The 27,877-nt window shown below is 35.2% G+C and overlaps 2 protein-coding genes across 4 annotated transcripts; both read right to left on the bottom strand.

Annotated features, from left to right (window-relative positions):
• Positions 1-2,833: 2,833 nt before the first annotated feature.
• LOC121980287 (chaperone protein dnaJ 10-like) lies at positions 2,834-8,972 on the bottom strand. Its single transcript, XM_042532268.1, has 10 exons — positions 8,520-8,972; positions 8,350-8,409; positions 8,143-8,225; positions 7,009-7,162; positions 6,434-6,563; positions 5,935-6,093; positions 5,667-5,845; positions 5,331-5,411; positions 3,397-3,546; positions 2,834-3,194 (listed from the first exon to the last, which is right to left on the bottom strand). Exons 1-10 carry the CDS (start codon positions 8,604-8,606, stop codon positions 3,117-3,119), a joined length of 1,161 nt encoding a protein of 386 aa, XP_042388202.1. The 5' UTR covers positions 8,607-8,972; the 3' UTR covers positions 2,834-3,116.
• Positions 8,973-11,255: 2,283 nt separating this feature from the next.
• LOC121980285 (phosphatidylinositol 4-kinase beta 1-like) lies at positions 11,256-23,669 on the bottom strand. Of its 3 annotated transcripts, none has more exons than XM_042532266.1 (17): positions 21,537-23,668; positions 19,940-20,125; positions 19,785-19,833; positions 19,319-19,451; positions 18,587-19,052; positions 17,995-18,075; positions 17,800-17,922; positions 16,208-16,277; positions 15,003-15,100; positions 14,807-14,911; positions 14,222-14,275; positions 13,968-14,111; positions 13,834-13,887; positions 13,681-13,755; positions 11,929-12,012; positions 11,746-11,848; positions 11,256-11,639 (listed from the first exon to the last, which is right to left on the bottom strand). In XM_042532266.1, exons 1-16 carry the CDS (start codon positions 23,328-23,330, stop codon positions 11,747-11,749), a joined length of 3,618 nt encoding a protein of 1,205 aa, XP_042388200.1. In that variant the 5' UTR covers positions 23,331-23,668; the 3' UTR covers positions 11,256-11,639; position 11,746. The 3 variants fall into 3 exon arrangements, 2 of the variants coding, with proteins under 2 accessions (XP_042388200.1, XP_042388201.1); XM_042532267.1 differs by having other exon boundaries at positions 11,256-11,636; XR_006111481.1 differs by lacking the exons at positions 11,256-11,639; positions 11,746-11,848; positions 11,929-12,012 and having other exon boundaries at positions 13,968-14,016; positions 21,537-23,669.
• Between the last annotated feature and the right edge of the window lie 4,208 nt (positions 23,670-27,877).

The raw sequence follows: 27,877 nt of genomic DNA, 5'->3' as shown, positions 1-27,877 counted from the left end.
ATCTGGATCCTATGATCAATCGGGATACCATAGGATTGACAGAGATGCACTTTGGCGCCTTTACTATACATGGTCTAGTGGATCTCATATCATCGGCTCAAGGGCTTGACAACAGCCATCATATTGCAAGGAAAGACATGGATGATAGAGAAAGGATCAAAAAGTAGAAGGAAAAAAGAACAACGAACTTACTATATTACTAAACTCAAAGAAGGTGAAGATGAAGACGGAGACACTGAAGACAAAGGGAAGCAAATGAATGCGGTGTCAATTTCGGATGACCTAATATACCTTAGTAGCGACATAATAGAATTGTCATGTTAGCTTGTTGAACCGTTGATGGAAGGGTGAGATCTCTTCGGAGTCTTTGGATTGCTTGGTCAGATAATTACAATAAGGACGCAATTTCCGCCATTAAAACATAGCAGTGGTGAGTCACTTGGTGATGCATCAATCTCCAAGATGGTTGAAATGCTATTATCGAATGTACATGTTAAAAAGGCACTAATGTACCCCTACCATCGGATCCAAGGTTGCATCAATAGTGACATCATCCTATGTCATTGCATTTAATGTAGTAAGACGTTCCCGTGGCCTGAGGAGGACACCACACGCCTCCCATTAAATACAACTATCTAGGGAACCAATCATTGGCAAGATACATGATCTCACATATTATATCCCTTGCATGCAGAATTTTCTCTTCCCAATAACTGACATTTAGCCAGTTGTCCCAGTAAAATTCAGCCACCTTAGCACAACATTTTGAGAAGATAATCTCATAGGAGGGTGACAGCTCATTACAATCTAGTCAGTCGAATTATGCCTCCTTCGTCTAGATTCGAAAGGGAGGTTTGTGATATGATGATTTTCTACAGCTCTCACATGTCTTATGGGTCAAGAGTCATGCTGAGTTGTCAATCAAAGTTAAGATGAGATGAAAACACATGGGGAGTTAGGTTCATCCTAGGGGAAACTCGAATCTAATCCACCTAGTCTTATGTGCTCATCCCTAAAAAAACTCAATCTTGATTAAATACCAGTTTAAACATCTCAGTCTCAGAACCTAGCATCCTAGCTTAGCCTCAACTACCAAAATCCTCCATGACTCTATCTTAGTCTCATATTCCAGCATCCTGGCTTAGCTTCAACAGTTGATCTCCTTCATGATTCTGTCTCAATCTCAGATCCTAGTATCCTAGTTTGGTCTCAGCTACCAATATCCTCCATGACTCTATCTCAATCTCAGATCCCAGCATCCTGGCTTGGCCTCAACTGCCAACATCCTCTATTATTCTATCTCAGTCTCAGATCCCAGCATCTGGGCTTGACCTCAGCTGCCGATATCCTCCAAGACTCTATCTCAGTCATAGATCTCAGTATCCTGGCTCGACCTCAACTCCCGACATCCTCCATGATTATGTTTCAGTCTCAGATCCCAACATCTTAGCTTGGCCTCAACTGTCGACATCCTCCATAACTTTATCCCAGTCTCAAATCCTTGCATCCTGTCTCAAACTCAACTGTCAATATCCTCCATGAATCTATCTCAGTCTCAGATCTCGACATCATCTAGTTGGCTTTATCGTGGGTCCCAACTACGTCTACTTTCAAGGCCACTTTGAAATAGCTTCATTTCCTCGTCTCATCATCTCTAGATCTAGTCTACATCGTACATTTGCACGTGGTTTGCTTAGAGCATGTGAAGAGCAGTGCAACCCCCTCATCTTTAGGATCATTCCTCTACAAATCTTTTAAGGGGCGTGGCATCAGTTGAATGGAAAGACAGTTACTAGGTTATCAAAATTGATCTCCTAGATGCTCTCCTAGAGACATGAGTCACTTTGGGAAAGGAAGGGTGATTAACAAATGTCAGATCTGGTTCCCTCGTTGGCTCATACGAGAACAATGGAAGCGGAATATGTAGCGGGAGTTGCTCTCCTGATAACTATATAGACACTGATGAAGATAATGAGAAAGGGATTCCAATTTTCTCAAAACTCTAAATGAGGTTCTACTATTCTTCTCCATGTTGCATATCTTCTCAAGTAGACCCTAACTTGAATGTTGGAGTAGCCTCGGGATTCGTCCCACGACCAATCTAACTCTCTTCTGGAGTGTGTTTTAAGCTTGTTCATCCCAGTCATCAACGGTCTTTAGAGAAAGCGTGCATCAGTAAGTTCGTTGACTGATAGTTTGGTCATTCATAGTATTTGGCTGAAACAATCATCATGAAACAAAATGGTACCTGAGCATTTAGGATTGACACAACATGAATTGAGTTAACCGTCAACCCGACCATCCTGATCAAGATTGAGCCATGCTAGTTAAAACTTGAAATGTGCTGGACTAGACCAAGCTTTGCCACCCCTGTTCATTGGCAAAAAAGGTGGAACCGCCACCCTAGCGGCCCCCTGGCCCCGGCCCCACAAGATTTCAGAGGGAGTAAATCACGGTTAATACTGGACAGGATAGGTGACTCGGGGTCGAAGGAATTTTTGACGCAACATACCAGGATTTTTTGCCACCCCTGTTCATGTCCCTATGCATCATTGATCGATTTGCCATCCAATTGAAGATCTCTAATTCAAGCTTCAAGTTTGTCGACAAACTAATCTAAATGAGTTTGCAGCTCCAATAGCCCTTGCTCTCCGCACATCTATCAACTCGATGGTTTGTGAATCCTGACAAAGGAAGATCATAAGAAATCAAACTCGATGCCAAATTAGAATCTTGTTGATATTAAACAGACCTGCACCACTCTCTATGGAAATCCATTCTGATCATTACCTCAGGCATTGAGCCCCATGCTTCAGGATTTTACCTTCTCTCGACTGTACATTGTTCATTTGCTCTTTTAGAAGCAACGATTACGTGAAATAGTACACATTGACTTTTAATAATTTAAACCAATCAATCAAAAAGAAAGAAACCGTGTTACATAGCTCTTTTGATTTACACGTTGGAATTTAAATCAAACCATCAAGATTGTATTTAGGTGTCAGGAGATTGAGCCAATTAAATCTATACACGACTGCACTTCGCTGTGTCTACTTTTGATTTTGTTTTTCCCGAGCACTGAAGTCATTGGAATCAACATGGAACTCCCCTCAGCATCATTTGATGGGTGGCTCAGGATCATCGTCCACATCATATGCTGGGTTACAAATGCATCTAAAGAATCTTCCAATGCCCTGAAACAAACAAAAAAAAGAAGGGTAAGCTTTTGTTTGTGCCAAGAACTGCTTTGGATGTGTTTATTTCTGATAAGGACAAAGTCAAACACTAATAGCAGTTTGAGATCGGTCAAGTCCATACATTAACCAACTTTTTTATTTGTTTTGCTGCACAATAATCAAGAAGTTGATGCTAAAACAGGATTCAGAATAGATTTACCTGAGTAAGAAATGGAGTTCGATAAGGAAATCTCCTTGGATATTCCTCAACTGAACTAGAATCAGAATCAGTGTCATCATCATCTTGAACTATTTTTTCTTTTGCATTCGGAGCAGGCAAGGCATACTTTTCCTTCTTCAAAGGGCAACCCTGAAGCCAACAAAAAGGAAACCATTCACAAGTGGAGTTAAGCTACTAAAGGAATATTAGAAATGTGGCAAAACCGGTACAATTTACTAAGTGCGTATTACTTTTTGAGATTCAAAGAGATGAATTTCTTCATGTTGAACGTCAAAGTTCAAACAGGTTTATTTCTAGTGTTATTCTTTTGGACGAGCAAATAGTTATGAAATTAACCTTTCATTTTTTAACAATCCTGATTAGAGACTTATGTGCATAATCCTAGCACCATATACGGGTAATCAGCAATTACCAAACGGAGTAAAAGTCTAAATCATTTCTATTCACATACAGTAGACTATATGAATCATGACATCTAAAATTATATGTAACTTTAAAATATAGCCTTGGGTCTTCAAACTTATGAATTCGGATAGATTTCTAACAAACTATGATTAGAAAAGTTTTACATGTTGGATTTGTGAAAGAGATTTCAACTAACATCATGATTTTCACGGATTGTTGCATTTTGTTTGGATCCACGTCAAGAAGAAAAGAGAACAAAAGGGGGTTTGTAAAGAAACCTCTATGTGTACTACTGTGCATGGTGCATAATGTAGGTAAGGTTGTCTCATCCACAAGAAAATCCAGGTTCCTTGATTATTTCTATGTAATCACTGAATTTGAAATTCTACTCTCTTCAACCTTTATATTATTTTTTGTATAACATAAATAAAATTTATAATACTTTTTCTTTTATAATGATTTGTATCATTATTTATGATATAATGATATAAATTAATTAAATTAAACTTCTATAAATTTTCTTTCTCATTTTAGAATTGATAAAATAGATTAGTGTATTTAATATAACTGAAGAATTATAACTCTTTTTATTCTCAATTCATATATAAAATCTGTATCATTTTGCATGTAAATGGTAATGTATCTGAATCATAATAGTATCATTTTGACAACTATAGAGATATAGGTCTGTATGAGTATGAATTGAATTAATCTGTGAGCTCAAGCCCCAAATATATGCATGAGCATGAGTTAGTGAAGGGTGAGATGCCTAGTGTGGTGCACATAGTTGACACATGCTTTTATATGTGTGACAAAGATTTACAAAATAGTTTATTTTAATTAAAATGGTTGTCTTTGTAAAATAATTTTTTTCATGCATTGAGATTTTTGTTGAATCAGTTTATTGTACTGTTGCAAACCAATCTACAACTTTTTAAGGTTTACAGATTGAAAATTTTGTTTCAGTTTAGATTGAAAATTTTGTTTCAGAAACCCAACCTTAAGAAAAAACCTAATTTCTTTCTCCTTCCAAGTCGGTTCTCTTGTGATTGGATTCAATCTGCCTTCATCTGCATCTTGAGTGCGTTTATGAGATATGTATTAGTTGTTAAATCTAGGGACAGGCATGCCACATCCTGTACATTATGGGAGACTCTAAAAAGAGTTGGTTTATTGGCACATCAACCAGAGTTCTAATTCTAGGTTATTTTTGTGATGTTTACAGTATTACTTTTTGATGTGCATTAGTTTTTTCTTAAATTTTAAGGATTTTGAGTTTTATAATGAAGAGCGTCTCCTGGCAGTTGTGTTCATACACTAGGGTCAAGAGAAGACAGATTTTGAACAATAACTGCATCAAAGCTAAGCATGGGATAAGCAACAAAATGTAGCATAACTCAATGCTACATGCAAATATCAATTATATTTCAACAAGGGCAGTTGCCAGGTATGCTAGAATTTATAATTTTAAATCACAAATGAATAGAAAAGGTAGAGTAGTTATTCACCTGGAAAATCTTTCCAAGAATTTTTAAAGCTATCATACGGGACTTTAGTTCCTCCTTCTTGACATTGTTTTCTTGCAAAACCTACAATTGTTTCAGTTAATGTAAGATATTATGATGGACAATCCAGAATTCAAGGAGAAGTTTTGCTTCTGTACTCAAATAATGGTAGTTTAAAATCAAATGAATAAATTTTGACATTATAGTAAACAGAATCAAGAATGCTTTTTATGCTGCAATGGAGGCCATGGATTTTGCCCACTGCTGCCAAAACTAGAGTGGTTTTAAATGTAGCTTGGAGCTTAGAATACATTTCTGTATTAACTATCTATATCATACCATTTGGCAGACATGTAGAAGTGTCATTTCAATATCAACAACATTCAGTTTCCACAATGAATCAACCATCAAGTCCTTGTTTATCCTCATATGATATTCGACATCCTTTTCTGTAATTGTGCCATCTTTATTGAGTTGCCTGCATATATCTTCTTGAATCTGCAGTAGCTGGAAAGCACCTATTCAGGGTTTAATGTTTAATGGTCGAGTTAGTTGTATGAATAAAGTATCTTAAAAATCAACAAAAAATGAAAGAACAATTTGAGACCTTTAGCTGCGGATATTTGTGATTTCCAGAAATGTCCCTTGTTTCTCACCCATTCAGCAAAAAATGGCACACCAAGATACATGACCTTCTTACCTAATTCCTTTGCAGCCTGTCTTGCATATACATAACCAATTGTCTGTAGTATCTCCACTCCAAAGGCTGCAGTTGGAGATTGATCCGTGAAAAATGGAGGAAGATTGAAAGACACAGCATCTTAAGATATCTAATTTAATGAATTCAAGACTATACGGAGAGGAAAGGGAATTGTAGCTCTTGAAAGGCAGATAATAACCACCCTCCCATAATCCAAGAAGTTTAATATCAAGAGCATGTGCTTTGAATTAATTTAGAAAAGTAGAGAAAATGTACTTCGGTAGAGGATCTGATTAAGCAAGGTATATTGTAAATGAAACATCTCAATTGAGTATGAGATGCAATTTGCCAAGTTTATCAAATCCAATTATTGATTTGACAAAACAGAAGTCAGTCAGAAACCAACCTGTGTTGGTAAGCCTCTTTGCTTCAGACTCTGCACAATGAAAGAATCCTTCTTTATCACCACAGACATATTGATTGAGAAAGTCTTTCAAGAACCTGGCAAGTTTCTCTTCTCTTTCTCTCTGCACAGCCTACATGATAATAAAGAGGACAACACAGTTGTGAATATGACAAAGACATGAAAAACAGTCGGTCATGACTCATGAGCAAGCACGAAGTGCCTTATAATCATTAAAAACAGTTCTTTACAAATACATGAAAATAAATTGGGAAAAAAAATTAATGGGCAGTTTTTGCATAAACCATCCTTATAAAAGGGATCCAATCTCAAACATTTTATCAACAAAAAGCCAACAGCAAATGTAAATAGTGCCTCAGCATAAAGAGTTCATACTGAGGTCTCCCTTTATCTATCTGAGGGAAAAAACTCAGTTTCTACAATTGAGACAATCCTTTTTCAACTTCCGGCATAACTAGAAAGAGATCAAATTCTATCAAAATTGAATTGGAATAATCTCAGAATCAGAAAATAGTAATCATAGCTAGAAAGAGAACAAATTCTTCTTTCGCACACACCTTCAATCTATCTTGAAGTTTCTCTGGACTTTCATTTTCGCTCATCAATTCAGATGATGCCATTGAGGCCACGGCAAGGTACCCTATGTAATTTTCAAAAAGTTCACTTCCAAAAAGAAGGGTAAATATGGCAGTGGCATCTAACATATTTTCCCTGAAAATTTGAAGGAAAAAAATATCAATAAAATAAACCTAGAAAGTCAAATAACATTCAGTTTAAGCCATCATTTCCTCAAGTCTGATTTTACATAAAATAATGATTTGGATGTTTGAACTAACAAAAGTAATATTAAGAACACAGAAAAACAATTAGCCAACCACCACAAGCAGGCACCCAAACTATTTGGGGCACAGATAGACCATTAATCTCTAGGTAATTGAATCTCATTCTTTCTGGTAAAATTGAAAGAGCATAGAGCAGAAGAAAATGCAGGCACCTGCCATAAATCTGGCAATATAATTTTATGCACTGACAAGGACATTTAGTTAGAAAATAAATACATACATAATCCTTACATATTATAAAAAATGGAAAAGGAATTTTATAGGAAATAGTATGTAACAGAGAGTTGACTGCGGGTATTCAAAGTAATGGACTAGATTTTTAGTCAAATTTTTTGTCTAATGGCGCATTTATGAGGCGAATGAAAACAATCAACTATTAAGGCATAAACTTTTAGGCTAATTAATTACACAATTTTGAACTTATTATGTACTCTCCACATTTTATTGATTGTTGCATGAGAACAGTTCTTGAGATATTCTAATGCGTAGCAAGCCCTTTGCAATATAATATGGGGAGCGTTGACCAATCTTCTAGGCATGGATTTTGATGAAAATTTTAGAAACATAATGTTTTTCTATGTTTTCTGCTTGAGCAAAATATCTTAACTTTCTCCAGCCTTAACTTGCTATGTTTCAGGTTTTAGAAGGACAGAAGTACATCAAATTGGCTTCACGCCATGAACTGGTTAATTCAAAAGCGTGATTGCAAATTTTTAGCAATTGCATTCTCATGGTATCTTCCTTGTTGAAAGAAACATATATCAACTACTATATGGGTGGGAACTGTGAGCTAAACTTAGGAGACGAAAAAGGCCATGGATATATGAAGACTGGAATTATTTTGCCCACCTCGACACACTTTCTTTACCAAAACCATCATAAGCTTTTCTCTGCACTGGATCACTCAACACCTGATATGCTTCCCCAAGTGTCTGTCCAAACATACATACAGAAACAACAACTCAGCAAGCTTCAAGCAATACCACTATTAAAGTTGAAAAGTCATCTAAACCCATGGCTCCTTGATGCCATCAAATCAAAATGACCTGGACTTGCCTGAAAATTTTCTGCAGCTTTCGGATCATTTGGATTCTTGTCCGGATGAACTTGTCTTGCCTGAATCGTTCAACAAATAATTGAAAAACAATAAATTAAACCCATAAAGCCGATAGATTTCACTCCATGAATGGTGATACATAATACAAAGGGTAAAAAAAAGGAACCACCTTCAGATAGTAAGCTTTGCGAATCTCCTCCTCCGAAGCCGACGGACTGATGCCAAGAACGTCATAGTACTCGGTCTCCTTCGCCATCCCTGCCTGGTAAAAATCCCTTCTTTTGCTTCCGGCACTGTCGCTCTCTCAGCAAAACGACTATGATCTGGAAATGGAGGCGAACAGAAGTGGGGGAGAAGAAGCGACGACACATGGCCGCCTTTCCAGTTCTGCAGGCATGGATGGATTATAGAAAGGGGCGATGGCCAATGAGAGGGCATTAATCTTGCCTTTGTTGGTGGAGCTCTGCCTCTGCCAATGGAATTGTTTAATGGCCTTCTTTTAGGGTGGAAGGTGAGAGCGAGCGAGTGTGGTGGCGCTCACGCAAAGGAGGTGTTTGAAGAAATGGCAGCGAGGGAGGTGGGTGAGGGATTGAGAGTCATGGAGGGGATGAATGATTGCAGTTGCGTGGGTAGCGCTTAAGGGTAGTAAAATATTGATATTAGGGCTAAAACATAAATGATTTTGGATTCAAACATTTAAATTTGAATTCGATTTAAATTATTCAAATTGTAATTTATATATATTTATATATTTAAATTAAAATTATGTAAAAAGAAATTGAGTCCATTTTTTTTTCCAAACATCTTTTTTTATTTTCTATATTAAAATTTGGGTAAAAATTAAGGGGGCTCCGTATTTTTTTTTTAAACGTTCTTTTTTTTCAAAAATCACTCCACCTTCATCAACTTTTATAAAATGACAATTGTTCTAAGTATACTATTTAATATTATTATCTTTTATAATATGAATTAAATTATAAATAAGTTAAATTGATATAAATATTATAGCAATTATAATTTTCTAACTATTTCTACATGAATATTATTAAACATAATAAATCTAAACGGTAGTAATTACATTTTCATAATTATTAAAATATGAATGTTAAATGAACAAGTAACGAAATCATAGTAATTACAACATGAATATTTTTTAACATATCATATATTATAATAATTACGATTTTATAATTACTATAACATACTTGATCAATTCAAGATTTAATGTGTATGATAGAAGATAATAATATCGAATATTATATTTGAGAGCAGTTATAGGAACTGGTTGGATGAGATGTCTTTTGATAAAAAAAAAAAATGCTCCTTTAATTATTCTAATAAAAAAAATGCTCTTTTAATTATTATCCATAAAATTTCCTAAGCTCATTATTATTATTATTATTATTATTATTATTATTATTATTATTTTAAAATATATTTTTAATAATTTTTTTAACCATTTTAATTAAAACTATGGCATTAACATACCTACTCAACTTTTTTTCCTGCTAATCTATTTGTCCAATTTTTTCCATAAAAACTTTTCACTACTATTTAAATAAATATAGAAATGCAAACGTCACCTACTATTTAAATAAATATAGAAATACAAACGTCTCATCACCAAGCCGTCAACAATTGAAATAGTTTGATAGGTACTTCACAACATAAAATTTTCAGATAAGATTTAAAAAAAAAAACATTCTGCTTTTAAAAAACAAGGGGCCTCCTTTGATTTAAGTATTAAATGATAATGAAATCGTAACAATAATTGAATGATCACTAAAGAAAAGATATTTACAATAATAAAAGGAGAATTTATATCTGTGTTGTTGAAAATATAATACAGATATTTAGCTAGTCATATGACTGACGAATTATAATTATTATTATTATTATTATTATTATTATGGAAGGAGGTAAGGATATTTAGAAACGAGTGGTTTAGAGGGGCGATTAATGAAAAGGGGTTGAATAAGGTTTTTTTTTTTTTGAAAAAAAAAACCTGGTAGGCGATTGCATTTCAAATAATGATATATGAAGCTTAAATATAAAAAAGTACAAGTCTAAGTATGGTTCGACATCTTGATGATGTTGTCCCTCTAATAGATATTGATGATATTAGTGAATTAATTTTTTTATTCTATACTTTATGAAAAATAATATTATTTCTAGTGGGTATCCTTTCTTATCATTAATCATTAAACTATAGAGTAGGATAATTATAATTTTACAGAGGGAGGTTGCTAAATGAATTTTTAAATTGTAAATTATACCAAATGGTGAATTATAGGATAGAGAGAGGTTGCCCAATCAAGACCACCATTATAAATCATTTGAATAAATGGTTAAGCCTAGCCAGACAGTCTGGCCACACATTCCGTGGTGAAATAAATCTAGAAAATACGGTAACTCTATTTATTTATGATATCTATGATATTAAAGTGAGGAATATGTCTTCATACTGCACTGGCAGCATAAAAAACAAAATCCTCGGATTAATAATTAAAAATATAGAATATTTTAATATGATTATTGAAAATATAAATATTCTACCGAAATATTACATCTCCTTCCGACAATGCAAAGATAAACGTCACGAATGTAAGGAAGACATCACGAAAGGATTAAAATAAAATGATCTGCCAAGTGTTGTGTGAAAAATTAGCAGTAAAAGATTTAGCTGAAGATTTACTGAAGGATTATGATATTTTAATGAAAAGAAGCAGCTTGGCAACTTTAAGCATCAATCAGAAAACTTGCTAATACAACTAGAAAATAACAAGATGACCTGTTGTACAAGGTAAACAATATCACAAAAACTATGTTGCATGCATCAAAATGTGATGCTAACGGATTTGCAATGACAAACTGTGATCTAATAATACAAAAATATGACAAAATATGAAGCAATGGCGGCTACTATATAACCATTTCAACGAACAAAAAACTGTCATTTCTTGAATCTCAAGCTGATGTACCACTCCAATCACCTGCGATGCTAATGCCACTACTCTTAGCCAGATTAGGGGGTTCTGTACAATCCACTCCGATCTACAATCTCTAACTTGACTGCCCTACTATAATATCAACGACAAAATGGAGATATGTCTCATACCGACTAAAACAAAACCGGCACCAGAGCCATCTTGGATTTCCATCTAAAACTAGATTATGCCGAGCATCAGATTTTCTTTACAACAAAGGCTTGAAGTTTTCTTCTAGGGTATTCACAAATTTCAATAGAGTCCCAGATAGTAGTTAGCCCACCAGGTGAAGATCATCCCTACTAACAAACAGAAACAAACTGCTTTGTTTGGCATGTTTCGTGAGTCTTCTATGAAAAGTAGATGGGGAGAGGAAAAATTGTAAATTGTAATACTTTGACACGGCACCTCATAAGATTCCATTAAGTACCCTCTGGTAATAATCATATTGCCGTGTTCTCCATGCATCTAAGCTGCTACTGATCAAAGAAAGCACCAAGGAGACGCATTGCTATTTGAACAACAATTAAACAGTTAAAATCCAGCAATATTTGCTATAAAACTACCATAAATTTGAATAAACAATTAGACCTCTTCTGTAAGGCTTAAATTAAATCTCTTCCTCAAATTTTGAATTGTTCGAGTTCCTCCCCTAAAGCAAGGGAATCCAGAGTCCTACAGGCAGAACCATAGATTTAGCAATGAATTTACCTAACAATTTTCTTGCTGCATAAATTCAAGAATCACCGAGGAAAAGAGATTATCAAACTAAATAAAATGAGCAAAAGTTGTGGTAATTTGGACTCTTAAAGCCAAAATATGTTTGTACTTTAGGTTTCCAAACAAGAAATAAATGTTCATTAGGGAGTTTCCCATGGTATATCCTCTTAGTTTTTCAGTCAATGAATCTCTTTCTTCTGCTCATAAGAAATAAGATCTTTGTTTAACCAAACATCACTAAATAAACATCATGTTACCTCACCCCCACTAAAATTTCCATTCCATGTGTACTTGTTGGTTGGTGAACTTGATTTGGACAGTACAGGATATCTGTTTCCATAACAAAGGAATATTTTTGTCTGATTGAAACATAAAACTTGGATAATTTATTCTAAACCAATAGACATTTCTGGATATGTAGAAAACTCAAATCATGAATCAAAATTTTATGCCTGACACAGTTAGAAATTAGCATTCAGAGTAAATTTTCAGACCAATACAAACACTAGCAATCCCCACTAAAGAATGACTTAATTTTATTATCTTTGGTGATTGCCTTGCATCTTGTTCAATTGACGAATAAGATATATGCAGCCAACCAAAAAAATTGGGCTTAAATAGCTTGACAATGATGATGATTATAGACAAACAAAGAGAAATTTGATTCTACTAGGAAAATAAATCATATTTTATGCAGAAAACTCCTTGTTTTAATTATCTCAATTCTAGCATATATTTTCATTTCAATTAAAAGACAGCCAACATAGAAAAAAAATGTAACCTAGCTACCTAAAGGATATATTGATCTGACAAATAGAGTTACCCAGCTATTTGAGGGACACTGTTGTCAAAACAGTTATATTGCAATTTGCAACCACTTGGATTTAGCAATATGGAATTTGTCATTGTGATATACATGATTTATCATTGAAATCTAAGGCCATATTTTTAGTCTTACCAAATACCAATCCTACTTGTATGTTGTGAAATAAGAAGGGTCCAGATGCTGGGCAACAACCAAATGAAGCAGTCAAAAAACAAGAAAATCTGCTTGCATTTTAATCTTTGGAAATACAAAAAATGTAAGTTTAAGCTTTCTTTTCCCATACAAGGAGAACAGAAGTTACGTGAAATGGCCAGTTTGTTGGGAACAACTGAACAAGTATATCTAACGCTAATCCTGGTACTAGCTCAGTTATTTTAAATCTATCCAATGCTAATCCTTGTACTCATTCAGTTACTATAAATCCACATCAATGGAACTATGGCAGTTCATGAAGAAATTGGTTAACAGCCCTCTAGATTCTATAAGAAAATTTCATAGCTCATATTAGCAAAATAATCTGGACAGATAGAAGGACAAGTTAAAATATTAGAACTAATCAAATCCCAACATACTGTAAATGCCAAAGAAACCCTTTCAATCAATAAGAAATGCTCTCCTTTCATGAACATAAAACAACAAAAATATGGAATCTTCTTACATGAGAAAGCATCATATGAAAAAAAAAAAGAAAAGAGAAGGAGCACAAAAAAAAAGATCCTTAAACTAAAGAAAGCTTATGTGAAAGAAATATCTCAAACCAAAGTAGGATACAAAAGAAAAAAGCCTGTCCATGTTACCTGCAACATCTCCACAAGAAGAATTATATGCTCAGCATGCTTACGGCAAGTGAGAAAACCTTGGATACACAGAACCTGCAGAAAGCATGGATGAGTAAATGACGACTACAGTTGCAGTGGAGGCTACTATCAACAAAGAACAATGTTTATCACCTTAAAATAGTCGAAGAACTCACTAGGATTTCCTTCAGCATCAGAGTCCATCACCTGGCATCAAAGGGACATTGTGAAACACTATAAAAAAAAATGATGTAAGTAGATTCTGAACATAACTCCAATTATCTCACCTCGAGAAGCTCGCGAGTTAATTTAAATGGTGCACTCTCAAAATTTACACTGCCAGGAGAGTTAGATAGCATAAAACCAAAATCAATGTGAATAATGTGCCCTTCTTCATCCAATAAGATGTTACCATTGTGCCTATCTTTCACCTAAACAATCAAAGTGAATAGAATTTATGTAACTACAGTATTCAAATGTTTGAGCAAACATGACAAGCTAAATTCAGGAAAAACTTGAAGGAAGTTGTACCCAGGAGTACCTGAAGCAGGTAACATAGTATTGAATATCCTGCCATGCTTTCAACAAAATTTCTCTGTCAAGCAACCAAATAAGAGCAGGATAATAAGTTCTATTCTCCAATAAGAAAATCCAGTAACAAATAGCATATAAGAGTTTACAAGTAACTGAATCTATATGTCCTACAGAAATACCAAAAATGAATCCCATAGAAAATGTTGATAGCACATGCAAGAAATATCATACTAGGGGACAGATTCATGTCACAAATCAACTTCTCAATTAAGCACTTATAATCAAACAAAATTGAAACTTTGAGAATAAAGGTGAAGATGTAAAGCAACCTGACATTTGCGTAGCAATTGCACAACACAAGTGAGAAAGCACTATCATATTAGTCGCATACTAAAGTGACTTTAAAGCATCTAGAGTTGTAACAAACAAAAAAATTCTAAGGGACAATAAAAGAATTGCTGCAAGTATCTTATCTAAAGATGTAACTGAGAGCATGTTCACATAAAAAGTGATTTGTCACAAAGAAAGTCATAATTGATCAATTTTGATGGTCAACCAAACAAAAAAATTAACAATTGAGAAACTTGAATACCTGTGCAAGCCTGAAATTTGATGAATTTTCTTCATATTTAGCTATGAAAAAGTCACGCAAACTTGAGATATTAGGGAATCTACTCTTTATTGAATGAATTGAGGCCTGCAAAAAAACCATAAAATATTGAGAATAGACAAATTTATCTATACCAGGAAGGAGATAGCAATAAGTTCTTAATGGAGAGAAGAATCACCGTATCAGGGATAGTCTCAATTAGTGCTGTATAAGAAGATGTAACAAGAACCTCATAAGGTCTTAACCACAGTGGGAGACCAGCCTCTTGGTATATATCTGATATTAAAAACACAACATTCTAGTAAAGAGTCAAATCTTATTATCAAGAAAGAATAAGATGAAAATTTTCAGAGATCTACTTTAACCATGTATTCCATTTTTTAAATCACTTTTAAATGTTACAAGAGTTCTTTGGCGTACAACTTAGGCCCAATCATAATCACATGATATAGGCTTTTATGTGAGAATGATGTTTTGTCTTATAATTTATTATAAGATCAGTATAAAGAGGTGAAAAGAGGGAAGAGGTAGATAAAGGATAAGAAGTTGGAAGTTAATAGTGATAATCATAAGATGGTTTGTAGGTTTATTAAGCACAAGATTCCCTGTGTTGAATGTTGAAGCAGAGAAAATTGCCTTCAACACTTAAATTTCTCAATAAGTGAAAGATGGTGTCACGTGGTCCAGAACAAGTGATTCTCACATAGTCAAATAACAATTGGCAGTCTTACAAAGAACTCAAAGACAAGACCCCAAATAGTTACAACTGACAGGACCACAAGTAACTTTATCTTGGTTACCACCACCCTCACAAACGATTTAGATTCCCATACAAAATAAATTAGGTTACTTAAAATTTTAAATAACTAAATAGAACTCAACCAAGGTAGATGATTAGCATTCCCAACTGAAAAATCAATGAGAACGTTACAAGATTATCTCATATCAAAAACCACCTTAATGCTTATTAAATTGCCTTCCAGTTTATTAAAAGTAGAAGATACATCACAAAGACACAAATCACTGACATTTATATACACACACACACACACATCAAGTGTCCATAAGGAAGCAAAAAAGCTACCTCGACTTTGTTATAGAACTGTTTGTGCAAACAATCATTTCTAATAGTAAAACATGTAATCTATACAATCAACTTGAAGGATAACATGCTCACAACATCACTTGTGCAAAAGGATAACAACATCATGATTCCTTTGAAGTTTGTATATCTTAAGGATAGCCCACATCCTCAAGAAATTAGCAAGAATCCAATGAAGGAAATTAAGCAAAGTTGTCAGCATCTTCCTTTGAAATTAAGCAAAGCCTAACCATTGGTCACAATTCAAAGTTTCAAACAAAATCTTCAGCATTTGTAATTACCATAGAAATGTGAAACTAGTTGTACAGCTAGGTGCTCCTGTCGGCAGTCATCTCCACTCTTCACAATTATCTATTTACTTGAGAAAAAAGAATTAGGCATGGCCAAGTAGAAATGTAATGCATCAATTATTCTAAAAAAAGCATAGCAATGAAAAACAAATTAAATATAATCATTTTCAATGCATCAACAAATACTTGAGTTGCAATGTTTATTATGGACAATGCATAACCTAGTGGATTTTAAGAAAAAAATATATAATATAATATAGCAATCAGTCAAAAAGACAATGTAGTTTGTTGGACACTTCCGCTAATGTAATAAATCTAAAAATCAGATCCTTATGAATTTTGTCTAAGTGATCAGGCCATAGATTCAAGGTTCACTCCATTATTATTTATGAATTTCCAAATGACCTGTTAATGCAAATCACATTGCAATCAATTTTACTTCAAGCTTACAATATCTTCTAACTGATTTAGGGTCTTCAGGAGAAAACTTATGCCCTCCAAAAGATTATTAAATTTATTTAGTCTCGATATATGTCTCAAACTCAATTAAGGAAAGTTCTTTCATCTGCCACACTACAACACCTTTCAAAGTAGTAGTCTAGTGCAGATTAATTTTCTGCCTCTTCCTTTTTTTATACATATTTTTGCTTCTTTCCTACCCTTGAAGAGTATAGGTTCATTTGTAAAAATTCAAGAATCGAAGATCCCTTGGAGAGATTATTGAGAGTCTGTCATTCTTGAATTTTCTGAATTCTCAAGGAAATTTTATGGTGGCACTAATATGTGCATGCACTAGGAACACTTTACAATGTTGAACAAAGGGGAAGTAATATTACATTCATTCCTTATCTCAACCCTTCCATTTATCTCTGATAAACCAATATCAAGTTCTCTGAAACAATTTAGCTATCTATTGAGTCCCAATGTAAGATGATGAAGTAATATTTCTGGTGCTTCTTATCAATATAGTCAATCATGGTTTAAAATTTCAAATGGTATCAAAGTTTTGATTTATGATCGAAACAATATAGTTTCGATGTTGTATCGTGTCGTGCCAATATAATTTCAATTTTTAAATATAAAATATATTAATTAAAAATAAAAAAAGTAACCTAAATATTAAAATAAATAAATACATAAATGCTTTAAAAAAAGGAAAAAATATGGGATCCACTCTCCCATATGGTAAATAAATAAATAAAAATTAATTATATATTTTCGAATATATATGTATAGTTAATGGGATAATTTTATTAGGATTTTATTAAGCCTATTTAGATTATCCCTATTTATAGCAAGGAGTTGATTGAAATTAATAATATAAGTTCAATTATTAAACCCTAAGTTTAATCTCGCACCCACGACCCTGTGGGAGGTTGTCGTGGGATCGCGGCGCCTATAGTGAGTGAAACAGCAAATTTCGCCCGTTTTACCTAGCACGGTACGAAATTTTAAACCATGCAATCAATTCTATAGATTGATTGTATAACTGAAGATCAGTAAAACTTCTGCAGTGGAAAATTTTGCTTGAGTTTCACTCTTAATTCTCCACTAGAAAGGGAAGAAAGATAGTACTAACTCACAGAACGTAAATCCCAACCAGGTAACTTTCCAAATGCTGATGACCTCCGAATTTGCTCTTTCTTCTTCTCCCAAAGTTCACCGGACAATGCATCACCAGGTTTTCGAATGACACCATCCATCAACTGTTAAATAGATAGATATTTCATTCAAGAGACACATGCAAGAATGAAGCACCAGAAGGAAAAAGTAATTGCCTTTGGTTTTGTATCCTGGGAATTCTGACCAGCAACATTAACAGGAAGCCCAGGAGCAGTTTGTCCCTTAGCTGCTGCAGCCTACCAAGGATAGGATATGCTGATGTAATTAAGTGCTCAAACTTCATATTCCTTTTAAAAGTTTGACTATAGTAGCATGATAAAACCATAAGTTCATTAAGATAGTTAAGACATACTGTTGAATAAAAAATCCTTGCTAATGAGATAAATAGGCACTATATGAAAAACTAAATAGCATAGCTAATACAAGACATAACATTCAGACATTCATTGAATTAGACAGCATAGCTTATACAACAGGACAGAACATCCAGGCATTTATCAGCTATTTCTGAGTAATCACTCATTTCTTAAGTTTTCTTTCTTACAACATCAAATACATACATCACAAATCATGATATTTTATTGTTTAATGAGACATGAAACATTAAGTATCATGAAGAATAATCATTCCACTAAAATTAAATGTCCAACCCAGAAAAAGTAGTTGACTTAAAAAATTTTATCGTCTTATTGACAATCAATTACACAAAAGTATCACTATAGCAATTCATTACACTTACAGACTCACCTTTACTTCCTCAATAGCAGTTGTGCTAGGAACACGACGATGATCTTTTGAAGCTGAAGGCTCCTGATCCTCTACATCTTCCATGTTAACCCCAGGGATTGCAGACAGATTGACAGTAATCCACTCTGGGGTTTTTTCACCGATTGTAATTGACTTGTCACGTCTATCATCCCCATCAAGAGTATCTGGTTGAATCTTCCATACTGAGTCAATCTCCTGAACAATCTTACTCTCAAGAGACAAACTAACATGGACATATTTCACTTTTGCTTCCCATAACCGAGCCATTGCTTGGTCAATAGCTCTGGAAGTTGACTTTAAGATTCCATCAGAATCATAATTACAAGTATTATTTTGACTCCACAAAGGGTATGCCCATGGAGGAGGCATTCGTAATTGTGCATCGCCATTGGCTAAGGGAATTCCTCCTCTTGAGAACTTCTGAGCATCAGTTGTCTTTGCACGACTAGGAAAAAAAATGACAACAGCACTAGTCAAAACTAAGATGAACACAAGAACATGAATCATATTCTCCTACAAGATATATTAATTACAAATTGAGCTTTGATATATAGAATAATGTTAAAAATCTAGGTTGAAAAAGTTTATACAGTAACATCAAGTGAAAAGTATAACTGCCAAAAGCAAAGGGTCAAATACACTGAAACATGGTTTTAACAATCACCTTCTGACAATTAGAGGAAACTTCTAATTTGTTGTAAGTCACATTACCTGAGTGTTTCACATTTCAAGACTTCAACACATATTAGGTAAGGTGCCTTCTCCCTAGAATTAAGGAGAACAGCTTCATCCAAAGGTATATTAACTACCCGGAACATTCCCTTTCCCATGGGAAAACACACACCTGAGAAAATAGTTGAAGAGATCAATTGATAAACTACATCCACAGTTAATAGCTTCGTTTATATTAGTCTATAATTTATAAAATAAAATCTAGCAAGCAGCAAACTATAACATTAGTACAATTCAAGAATACTCTTGGAAATATATATGAGCACTGAATGAAAGATAAAAAGAGCCCTTGGATTAGATATTTTACAAATAAAACCAAATGTCATCATACAGCAGTCATCATATATCATAATATATTTTCATGTACACTTGATAGAATTATATGGTATGCATAGCTATAGATGATGGATTTTCAGAGGAAGAAAAATAGATTTAATTCATTAACCTCCACATTTTTGGGCCCCGGCAACATGTGAATTGACCTCAGTAAGAGACTGTCAACAAAAGAACCAAAAATGTCAATGATTCAGGAAACTAACATTTTAGAAAATGCTCAGCTGTGGAACAGATAAGTGAAAGATTGTCATAAAATAACTTAACCTCTCGGAGAGCAATTTTGCGATCATCAATAGGGTATATGTCCACTAGTCCATAAGATGTGTCAGATAACAACTGAACAAACTCCAAAGAAGCATAGTAAGAACTCTTTCGACTTTCTGCTATTGTATTATTAGGTAAAGGTGGTTTGTCATGCCCTCTTTCATTATACTGAGAACCAGGGTGCTTCTGCAACACAAAGTTAAGCAGTAAGCAAGCTTCCACTAACTCCACAAGTCAACAAGATATTGGGTTCCTAAAAATCACCTAACACATTGATGAAGAGAAAAACTATGAAAAGATACTGATAAATACAATCACAACAATTTGTATCGGTGCATATCACAAAAATGAAGTAAAGTATTATTCACCAATACTCATTTTCCATTTACCAAAACAATATACTGATAATTGGGTGGTGAAAATGCAAAAGAAAATTTGTTCACTGGAAGAAAATTAGGAAAAAAAAAAAAAAAAGGAAGAGAGCAATCAACCAAATAAGTGTTAGTCAATTATCATATCCTTAAAAAGAAATCCAGCTATTGCTTCTTCTGATCTACAAATAGTAATATATATTTTGAGGAAGAACTGATGTTTGTCTCAAAGAAACATTTAATATTTAAAACAACTATGAACTAAAATTAAAATGATTCAGAACAGGAAAGACCCTTTTTTTCTTTCTTTTTATAATAGATGTAGTATTATGGTAATTTGCTTGACAAACTCAACATAACTTTTTCACTTCCCAAGTTCATTTCAGCAAACAGCAGAAAGCAGAAGTGGTCTCCATGTGAAGTTCCAAAAGATAAGAAACTCGACTTCAATTATGAAATATGAACATAAAAAGTAATAATCCAGATGACTAGAAGATTATGAGTCGCTTACTGAAGCATAACATTTTGGATTCAGTCCGAAGCCATGCACATATGACAAGGTAATGGCATCAGTTCACATGGACTCATTCAACGTAGTTATTTAGTCATATCACACCATATAGATAAAGATATTGAAAATTAAATCCTTAGTAACATACTAAAAGTATAAATCCAAGATGTTCCAAATCCAGACACCAAAAAACCTCATATTGCATGTATGATCCTGTGGAGATTCATAAGTTAGATACTAAGGCTCTCGGTGTAAATCAAGAAAAATATAGACAAAGAAAATAAGTTCCACCAAAGCTAGATAATTTTTCATTGAATATTACCAATACATTAGCCTGCAAGTATTATTTGTTTAATCAAAATCCAAATGGAATGAAGCCTATATCATGTTCATTCTAGGAAAAAAATAAATGAATGCATATAAAAGAAGATGATACAAGTGGTATCTTAAGGTAATCAAAGTGAAACTTATTGCAGTTGTTAAAAGAATCAATCTTTGGAGAAAAAGCTGAACAATCTTAGATATCAAAATTATATTTGCTGAGAACAATGAGATGACAAAAAGGTCACTCAACGGTAGTAAAGTTTGGCTAGATAGTCAAAATGAACAGCCAAGCATTTTTAATGAAATCAAATAGTTCAATGTCACAACAAGCAATAACTTGTGCAGCAATTGCCAAAGTAATAACCAATAACAATATGAACCCAACCATTACCTCCTTTCGGATCTTTGCACTGAGTAATTCAGAATCTTCTATAGAACGATCTCGATCCTTAAACAACCATCTGAAAAAGTTTTCTGTTCCTGGACTGTTCTCAAAAGTCCCATTTTCACTAATACTTGAAACCTTTGATTCTTCAGGATGGATGCGGAATAACCTACGAAATGACAAAATTTCAGATGTACCCTCTTCTTCCAAAATTTCATTACTCTTGCCATCTTCCTCATTTCTATCATGGCTTTCAATTTTCTTGTCATCATGCTTCTCCTTGAAAAGCCTATGGAAGAAACCTTCCCTTTCTCTTTCCTTGATGCTTCCATTTACTTTATCATCCTCATTATTATCATTCCCAACAACCTTTTTCCCTTCATTCTTGTCCTTGAAAAGTCTTCGAAAGATATTGTCATCCTCAATGCTTTTCCTCTCTTCCTCCTCATTCCTATTAAATGAACCATCTTTCTTTTCTTCACTCTTTTCCTTAAAAATCCTGTGGAAGAAACCATCTTTATCATCTACCTCCAAATTCCTTTGGACTTTTTCCTTCTCTTCATTGACATCATACCTAATATCCTTCTTCTCGTCATTCTTATCTGTAAAAATCTTACGGAAAAAGCTCTCCTTCTCCTCTTCTTGAGCAATTACATCAGATTTTTCTTTCTCCACATTCCTCTCTCGATTTGCATCTTTCCTCTCTTCATGCTTTTCTTTGAAAAGTCGACGAAAGAAGTTTTCCTTCTCGTCAACCTCAATATTTTCACTGGCCTTTTCTTCCTCTTGGTTCTTATTAATTCCAGAATGTTTCTTCTCCTCATTCTTGTCTTTAAACATCCTACGGAAAAAGCCTTCCTTTTCATAATCCTCCACCATCCTCTCTTCTTTATCACGAAATAATCTTTTCAGAAAACCCTCTGAACTTGAAGTCAGCTCCCCATCATCATCCTTGCTATCTCTAAGAAACCTGCGAAAAAATCCATCTTTATCAGTGTCTTCTTCCTTGTCTTTACTATCCCTAAGAAGCCTTTTAAAAAAACCTTTTCCAGGTTCCTCCTCATCCTTCTCGGAGGACTTTCTAGAGAAAAATGCATCCCGCATTTTTGACCCCATGATAAGCTTTTTCAACAGCTTATTTTCCTCTGGAGTTGCATCACTGCTGCTATCAACCAGATTGCTCCCCTCAAACAAGGGACTGGAACCCGATGTTGGTGATGATGATGATGATGCCAACGACAACAGTTTCTGCTTAGATGAAAATATCCTATTCAATACTGGGTTGCTCTTGGGGCTGGCTGGAGTGCTAGGAGGGACCGGTTGAAGCTTAACCAAGAGTGGCCACTCGCCCATCACAGTAGCAGCAATCTGGCATTTCTCCTGGACAAGGCCGATCCCCTCGTTGTCTTCAGAGTCCTCCAGCTCCGCCATGAGAAACCAGTGCACCTTAAGGGCGATCCAGAGGGACTTGGAACACGTATCAATGACGAACCTGTCAAGAGAAGGGCTCGGCTTGTGGACGAGCATGTAACAGATCTGGAAGAGGTAACTCTCGATTCCCGTAAGCGGAAGAGTATACATCCTGTTACAAAGATAGTCTCGGACACCGTCATGGTCATGCTTGTAAAGATAGCTCACCGCAATCCACTCGCAGAAGAAAGCCGAGTCGAAGAACCGAATCAGCCACCCGTTCTCCCCGCCGGCACCGCCGTTACCTCGGCCGGAGACGGGTCCCGTGCGAGTGATCTCCCGCGGAGACTGATCGAGGCTAAAACTCCTCAATCCCAGAAACCGCACCATCGTCGATCCACCATGGGATTCCAAACCCTAGCAGCGATTCCAACTGGGCGAAAGGTTCAAAATCCTAAGCCGTCCCAGATCAAGTCAGACCAAAGCAAAACCCAGAACCCGAAATTTCGGAAGAACGGATTGGGATTCAGCACGAAACCGATCGAGGAGTTGGATAAATGCGCGGTAAAATCTCAAAATTAACGAAACAAAAGAATCGACGTTTGGATCGTCGGAAGCAAAGCGGCCGGAATTCAAATTGGGGGATTCAAATGATTTGGTTCGCCCTTTTACTCTGTATATACCTTTATATTCTTTCCCCAGTATCGTCGTCGGCGAAGGGGAGACGGGGAGATTAATGCTAGTGCCTCTTTTTATTTTGAGTTTTTGAAAGAAAAAAAATATTAAAACTATTTTTAAAATTTACGTAGCGACGTGTTTAGCCCGATTTCTTTATATTATTAAATTTCTTTTATTCTCTTTCTCTCCCTTTCTACCCTCTATTCAAAATCTGTGCCTTAAATTTTAATCTCTTGATTTTCCAAATCTAAATTTTTCTCGCTCTCGTTCTTTTCTTTACCGCCGTCTTCCGCTCTTGCTTGCAAATAAAGCAAAGACATTATAAGTTAAGTATAACTTACAAAGGTACAGATCTCTTGGTTCATAAAAAAGTGGATCAGGGGATAAACCACTCACAATTACGATCGGATCGTGGCCGCGATCCGACTATAATTGGTTGTGATCCCTCTCTAAGTTCACCGTTCCTACTAGATTATAGTTTGGGTCGGAGTAAGTGACTGGAGGGTGCCCCCTGCTCAGCGCTCAGCAACCTGCCAACTTGCCCACTTCTAGCGGCCTTCGGCCGCCTACCCCAACCCAAATTATAATCTGAGGGGGACGGTGAACACAGGGAGGGATCGCAATCAATTGCGACTGGATCGCAACCACGATTCAGTCGCAATTGCAAGTGGTCCATCCCCTGGTCCACTTTTTTATGGACTAGGAGATCTGGTCTCAACTTACAACTGCATGCTTGTTCTCAGGCTGGTTGGAAGCTCCCCAAATTGCTACCACAAACAAAATCGACACTGCTCTGCTTGACACATCTCTCCATTCTTAATCGTAAGTCTTTCTACTCCACTTTCTATTTTTCAACTCTGTACAATATTTTTTTTATTAAGATTTATGCTACAACATGTAAGCTCTAGCTACTATAACGTAGACGGTTAGCTGCTACAACGTATAGCAGTTACAACGTACGAGCCCTAACTGCTACAACATGTAGCAGCTACTTGGACAGTCCAAAAAAATTTTTCTTATAATGAAGTATAATCTTTTTGATAAATTTTAAATTTTTTAGTTATAAAATTTACAGGAAAATTTTCAAATATCATTTCCTACATTTCATAACCAATGGTAAATCATTTTATTTTAAGTTGTAATTACCTTTAATCATAATATATTGTTTATACGTGATTCTAAATGATGTATTTAATATATGAGAAAACATATGTTATCTTTATTGGCATCAGTCGTGTGTTTATGAAGCCTGGATAGAAACATCTATATAAGTTAATCGTTTTAAGGGTGTTATATACAAGTCCTTCGAGAGTAAATAGGAGGCAAAAAGAGCTTTTGAAGTCTAGTGTACAATCTTACAATGTTAATAATCTATTTTAATAAATTTAAATTTTTTAGTTATATAATTTACAGAAAACTTATCAAACATCATTTTTCATAATTGATTCAATGGTAAATCATTTTAATTTAAGTTATAATTTCCTCTAATCCTAATATATTATTAGAATTTATGCTACAACATAAAAATCCTAACTGTTTCAACGTGTAGCAGCTACTTGGACAGTTAGTTGCTACACTTTATAGCAGCTACTTGGACAGTTAGTTTCTACAACGTGTAGCAGCTGTTGGTGCGGGAAGCATCAGACGATCGAACCTGAGTTTTGATAATGACAAATGATTCAAAGTTAAAGTTATTTGTACTTTAACGAGTTTAAATGAGATTGTAGGAAGTCCTAATGTACTTAGACAAAAGTCCTAGCTGCGGTTAAGCAGATGGAAAACCCTAGGTGGCGGTAACCCTAGGTCCTACAGGGTGGCAATCCTAGGCGGAAAGTCTTGGTGGGTTGAGGGCTTCAGGCAAAATCCTAGAGTCGGGGACTTTAGGTTAAAATCTTGATGTCGTGAACCGGGTGGGAAGCCTGGACGGGTCATGGAGCAGACGTCCAGCATGAAGACTGGAAGCTTCGGACGCTGAGCAAAAGTTCAGTTGGTCTAGAGGATCAATCTAGCAACAGATAAACTCTTCTGAGTGGAGTAGGTGATGATGCGCTCCCCGAAGAGGAAACAGTAGGCGTCAGTTCGACCTAAGGTTTCAAAGAAACTCGAAGTCATAATCGAGCAGTCTGATGACTGTCAAATACTTATATTATTTGTATTTTATTGTGCTAACTTAGTTTTGCAGGGTATACTTCGTTTATGGACTAATATGCCTTGTAGGAATGAAGTTATTCAAGAGAAGTCTTGGATGAACAGTACCCAAGGCACCTTCCATAGAGCTTGGAGGCGCCGATGAAAGCCTCGCACAACAAGGAGCGAAGACACCTTCCAAGGAGATGGAAGGCACTTTGAACGCTGGGCAGAGAGCGCCCTCCAAGACTATTGAAGGCGCCTTCGGTGCGGATGGGAGGCACCCTCTATGGAGCTTAGAGGTGCCTTCGGGTGGATAAGCAACGAACGCCGCGAAGCTTTTCAACACGGCTGACTCGGGGCTGGAGGCGCCTCCTATGGAGGTTGGAGGTGCCCTCAACAACTTATATAAGTCTGGTTCAAGCAAGAGGCAAAACAAAAATTCTACAAGAAATCTTCAAAGATGCGCTCTACGCCGAAATGACTCAACAATGCTTAGCTGCTGTTTCGACAATCGACGACTACTACCATAATCATTTATTGTTAGTATAATCTTTCTAAGTTCAATACTTGTAATTAATCTTGTAAAGATTCTCGAACTTATAGTGATTGCCCAATGAAAGCGATCAATGATCGCGGACCTTGAATTAGGAGTCGACACAGGCTCCGAACCAAGTAACCAAAAGTGTTAGCGATTACTTTTAGTTTACTTCTATATTTCGCTGTGTATTTACAGAACTAACAAATTAGCCACGAGCACTATTCACCCCCTGCTCTAGCGCATTTCGATCCTACAATTGGTATCAGAGCGGGGTCGCTTCGAATTGGTGAAACCACCATTCAAGTATTTTTTTTTCTTTTCGTGGTAAATTTTTAATTTTCGGGGTCAATCAAAATCAGTAAAATTGCCGCATTCCGATCTATTTTATCGATTGAGTTCTTTCATTTCTCAAAGTCGGTGCAAACACCACTCGAGTTTTTATTATATTTTCTTGTTCCCGCACTACTAATCCAAGACCAAGTCTTGGAATCTTTGTTGTCTTTTTATTGTGTGCGAGATTTCTTCTTAAATGACCCACCAAGAAGGGTATAGCACTACATGCCCTTCCCTCTTCTCTGACAAGGATTTTGGCTATTGGAAGAGTCGAATAGAGTACCACCTCAAGACGTAAGTCGAGATGTGGATAATCATCCAAATGGGTAACGTGAACCTACCAGAGGTGACGGTAACTTTATTAGAAAATTCATAAAGTCACATGCAATTAGGATACATTGATAAATTTATAAAATTAACATAAAAGTAGGAGAAGTTGCTAACGTTTGGAAATGTCATCAAGTTGCTAACGTTTGGAAATTATAGTTGTTGCTCCATTCCAACTTCGACATTCAAACCTAGTTGTTGGTTTAGCAATTACTATATAACTTAGCTCTAATACCACTAAAATATCATGCCTCGTGACTGACGACAGACATGGGCATTACTTTCAAATAAAATATTTGAAAACAACCCGCCTCGGTAGTATAGTAATTTCAAAACAAACCAGTTTTTTCATTCCAAAATAAACAGTAAATTGTTTATACTATTCAAACTAATTAAATTACATCCACTTAAATTTGAAAATCTCATATTGCAGTAGAATTCTAGTATTCTCGGTAGAAATTGGAGCAAATTCATCATCCCCAGAATTTGACTTACTCTTTATCGTCGATTTCATTCTAAGTTCCAATTGTTTGCCTTATGATTTTACTATTTATTTGATAAATATATATTCACTATTTGAATACATATTATATGTTTCAATAGTCTCAAATACATTTACTGAATGTCCATAATACAATTCATAGCATGAGAAAATTTATGATTAGATCCATAACTTGTGATTATCTCTATATGTGCAATTATGAACATATTAGAATTCCCTAGTCGTCAAATTATGCATTTAGACATCATTAATTCTGTAAGACTAGCATGAGTTATACTTCTTAGTTCAACCAAGCAGCTATTTCTCACTAGCAAGAGACATTGGGATGTCGAGAGTTAAACGTGGATGCTAGTTATGGTAACTAGTTCATTAAAGTGACTTGCTGTAAGCATTCATATGATTCTCTACATATGATATGTCTGTGAAGTT

The sequence above is a fragment of the Zingiber officinale genome, chromosome 5A (genome assembly GCF_018446385.1).
Source record: "Zingiber officinale cultivar Zhangliang chromosome 5A, Zo_v1.1, whole genome shotgun sequence".
NCBI classification, from domain to species: domain Eukaryota; kingdom Viridiplantae; phylum Streptophyta; class Magnoliopsida; order Zingiberales; family Zingiberaceae; genus Zingiber; species Zingiber officinale.
Note: the sequence above shows the minus strand (reverse complement) of the source record. Positions and strands in the feature narration are given on the sequence as shown.

Bases quoted from the DNA above. Each gene is read 5' to 3' on its own strand.
- LOC121980287 (XM_042532268.1), bottom strand. From the start codon at position 8,606: ATGGCGAAGGAGACCGAGTACTATGACGTTCTTGGCATCAGTCCGTCG. The intron at 5,412-5,666 runs GTATGATATAGA...AAACAATTGTAG, and splicing joins TTCTACATGTCTGCCAAATG to GTTTTGCAAGAAAACAATGT. The intron at 3,547-5,330 runs GTGAATAACTAC...TGTTGGCTTCAG, and splicing joins TTCTTGGAAAGATTTTCCAG to GGTTGCCCTTTGAAGAAGGA.
- LOC121980285 (XM_042532266.1), bottom strand. From the start codon at position 23,330: ATGGTGCGGTTTCTGGGATTGAGGAGTTTTAGCCTCGATCAGTCTCCG. The intron at 14,112-14,221 runs GTACTCCTGGGT...TTGATTGTTTAG, and splicing joins TACTATGTTACCTGCTTCAG to GTGAAAGATAGGCACAATGG. The intron at 13,756-13,833 runs GTGATAAACATT...TGCTTTCTGCAG, and splicing joins AGTTCTTCGACTATTTTAAG to GTTCTGTGTATCCAAGGTTT.